This window comes from Austrofundulus limnaeus, unplaced genomic scaffold (assembly GCF_001266775.1).
Source record: "Austrofundulus limnaeus strain Quisiro unplaced genomic scaffold, Austrofundulus_limnaeus-1.0 Scaffold703, whole genome shotgun sequence".
In the NCBI taxonomy this organism is placed as follows: domain Eukaryota; kingdom Metazoa; phylum Chordata; class Actinopteri; order Cyprinodontiformes; family Rivulidae; genus Austrofundulus; species Austrofundulus limnaeus.
The window spans coordinates 159270-162044 of NW_013953105.1; the positions used below are offsets into that span (position 1 = coordinate 159270).

A 2775-nucleotide genomic window follows, 5' to 3' on the forward strand; every position below is an offset into this window, starting at 1 on the left:
GAGTTTTACTTTTAAACTGTAAGTGTATTTAATTTAGTTATGTTAGCTATGATAGATGATGTAAATACAATAAAAATTAAACCAAGATTAATGTCTGACTGGGCCTCGGGTCACTTTTTGTTCACAAATTGGGCCCCGAGGTCAAAAAGGTTAAGAACCCCTGATTTAACGTGCACTCKTGTGAAGTGGCAGCAATCATCTGAGCCCACAGCACAGTTTTACAAGCCGTGTACACAAAACAACAACTAGTGGTCTCTGAATGTGTTCTTCACTTGGCTGCAAACAGCTGGAGGTAGGAGCGGAGCGTCGTTACCTTTAACCTTGAGGTAGTGTCCTCCAAAGCGGTAGGCTTCAAAGGCCAGGGACAGCGGCGTGTTGGACTGATCGAGGAACAAGTCCACTCGTGACAGCTCAATGCCGTTCCTCTCAAAMACCGGACCCAGAACCTCTCTGTGGACCGCAGGAACATACAGAGTTCATACGTGTCGCAGCGTGAAGGGAACCACGTGTCTTACAGGCTCCTCCCACCTCAGTGTTTTCTTTTTCACTGCAGGGACGATCTCTGTGTTGATGTCCACGTTGAGGTCGAACTTCAGGCTGAAGCACTCCTTGCTGGGGTCCTGCAGAGAGCACACTCTGGTTTACGCACACATCCACAGGGGGGCTCCTTCTCCCCACAGTGCCGGGCTCGGACCACAGGTAGACATCTAGTCCAGGCCGTGGCTGACGCCGACTCTCAGCGGAACAAAAACACGAAGCTGAAGCTGTTTGTCTTCTGCATGATTACTTACATCAGTGTGTCTCCGTGGCTTCTTCTTCCCCAACTTCATCCCCACTGTTTTAATCCCTCTGTAAAACAGTTTCACACATGATCACACTCATGCACCAGCTCTCCAAACAGCCTCACAGTGCACAAGCCCCACAGCCCCACAGCCCCCCAGCCCCAGCTCATGGTTAACGTGGCCACTGAGACCTAGAGCACAGAACACACATGTCATGGCTGTAAATGGTCCTCTGGTGAGACGAGACCGAGGCAGAATGACTGAACACAGGCTGCATGCAGTGGAAGGTTACTGACCCGCGGTCATTGCTCCCCTCTTCCTCTTCCTCCATGTCAGAGGGGGGGCTGGTGCGTGGGGGACAGGAGCGYGTGGACACGTTCCGGGCCAGGATGGAAGCTTAAGGTTAAGAAAACACAGCAGTCACTTCCTCTGGTGGACCATAAAGGACCAAACCTTCAATACTGAGCTTTGAAAAAGGTTTCACACAAAAATACAAACATTCACCTACAGAAAACTGCTGCAAGAAGAATAAAGTCATAAAGTTGTTCTCYGTGTCTGTGTGTGGTTTAACAAAGTTTAATTAAAAAAAAGTTGATAAACTAAACACTGGATTTAGATCTACAAGTGATTAACATGAAATCAGACTAATTTAGACAATCAGCCAAAGTTAAATGACCTAAACACACAAAAAAAAAACAAAAAAACCAGTCAGTTTGACAGACATTGAACTAAAATGTGATGAGGTTGCAGCTAAAGGTTTTTCACAACACAAACTCCATGTGCTACTCATTGTGTGAGACATTATTCAGCATTACACACAGGAGCCAACTTTGTTTGTCTGCTTGCAAAATATCTCACTGAACACAGATAAAGATGAAAAGCTCAGAAAGAAACTGGATTTACATCTAYAAACTGATGAATTATGGAGTTAATCTGATTTGAGACGGCTGCCACAGCTAATCACATTACAAAACACAAAAATGTCTCCTCCTCAGTCAGATATGAGTTACTTTATACTCAGACTCAGTTCGAGCACGTCTCAGCGTTGGGTCTAATGTTATTTTCAAGGTTTGTTCAGAACCACTTTCACTCAAATTTCTCTTTCAGTTTAAAACTTCAGGATGAAAAGTGGCAGGCAATATAAAAATAATTCATATAATTCATTTATTCATTTCATTAAAAAACAAACAAAACATTTCACACAAAAAACAATACAAATAAAATTAATAATAATGTGCAATAAATGTTCTTTAATCTGAAATACTTAGTAAAGAAGCTTTCTATAAAGCTGTAATGAAGAAATATGCTTCCAGTCACTTCAGAGTTGTCTTGTTATAACAATAGTCCAGCAGTTTATGAGTCGCTGCATTAAATTAGTATAGTGACACTTATTTAACAGCATTTTTATGAGTTTAGTTTCCTGACATCTAAAAGTAAAAACTATGAAAGAAAAAACGAGAGAAATTCAAACATTGAAGAAAGTTTGTTTTTACCTTCAGGAAACAGCAAAGTTCACTGTAGTGAACAGAGGCGCATCTCTGAAATAAAGTGAATGAAGAAACCTGAAGGGACTCAACACCTGAGCCCTGAGGAACACCCTGCACGTTCAGTKAAAGGAGATTTAAAATCTTTCTTTTTTGCATTGAATCCTTCAGYTGGTTATAAAGTAGAACTGCAATRCTTTGGTCTGAATTCCTCCTTATTGTAACTCCACAAGCCCCACCCCTTTTCTGAGGAGTGTTTCAAATCGACTTGTTTTGAGGCTGTCTCTTTAAATCCAAACAAGGTATGACACTCCACCCCCGTCCAGCTTCCAGGGCGGCCCATTCTAGTGTAAGAAATACGTGTTTAATATCGGCTGAAGTCAGACGAAAACACAARTGTTAAATAAATTGATCTGTGATAGGAATGCAAGTCATACAGCACCAGAATTCTGGATCTGAGTGAGGTTTGTTTGTCACCGGCTGACAAGCGAAACCACACTGAATGAAAA

General features: G+C 42.3%; 1 protein-coding gene across 2 annotated transcripts in view; it reads right to left on the bottom strand.

Moving 5' to 3' along the window:
• Positions 1-2775, bottom strand: part of plekhg5b (pleckstrin homology domain containing, family G (with RhoGef domain) member 5b) — a gene marked incomplete at its 3' end in the record, with an annotated part of 114095 nt that overhangs the window by 24362 nt on the left and 86958 nt on the right. For both annotated transcript variants that reach the window (XM_014027953.1, XM_014027952.1), the window contains 4 exon segments: positions 314-450; positions 529-620; positions 792-849; positions 1079-1178. In XM_014027953.1, coding sequence (XP_013883407.1) covers positions 314-450; positions 529-620; positions 792-849; positions 1079-1178 — 387 coding nt within the window.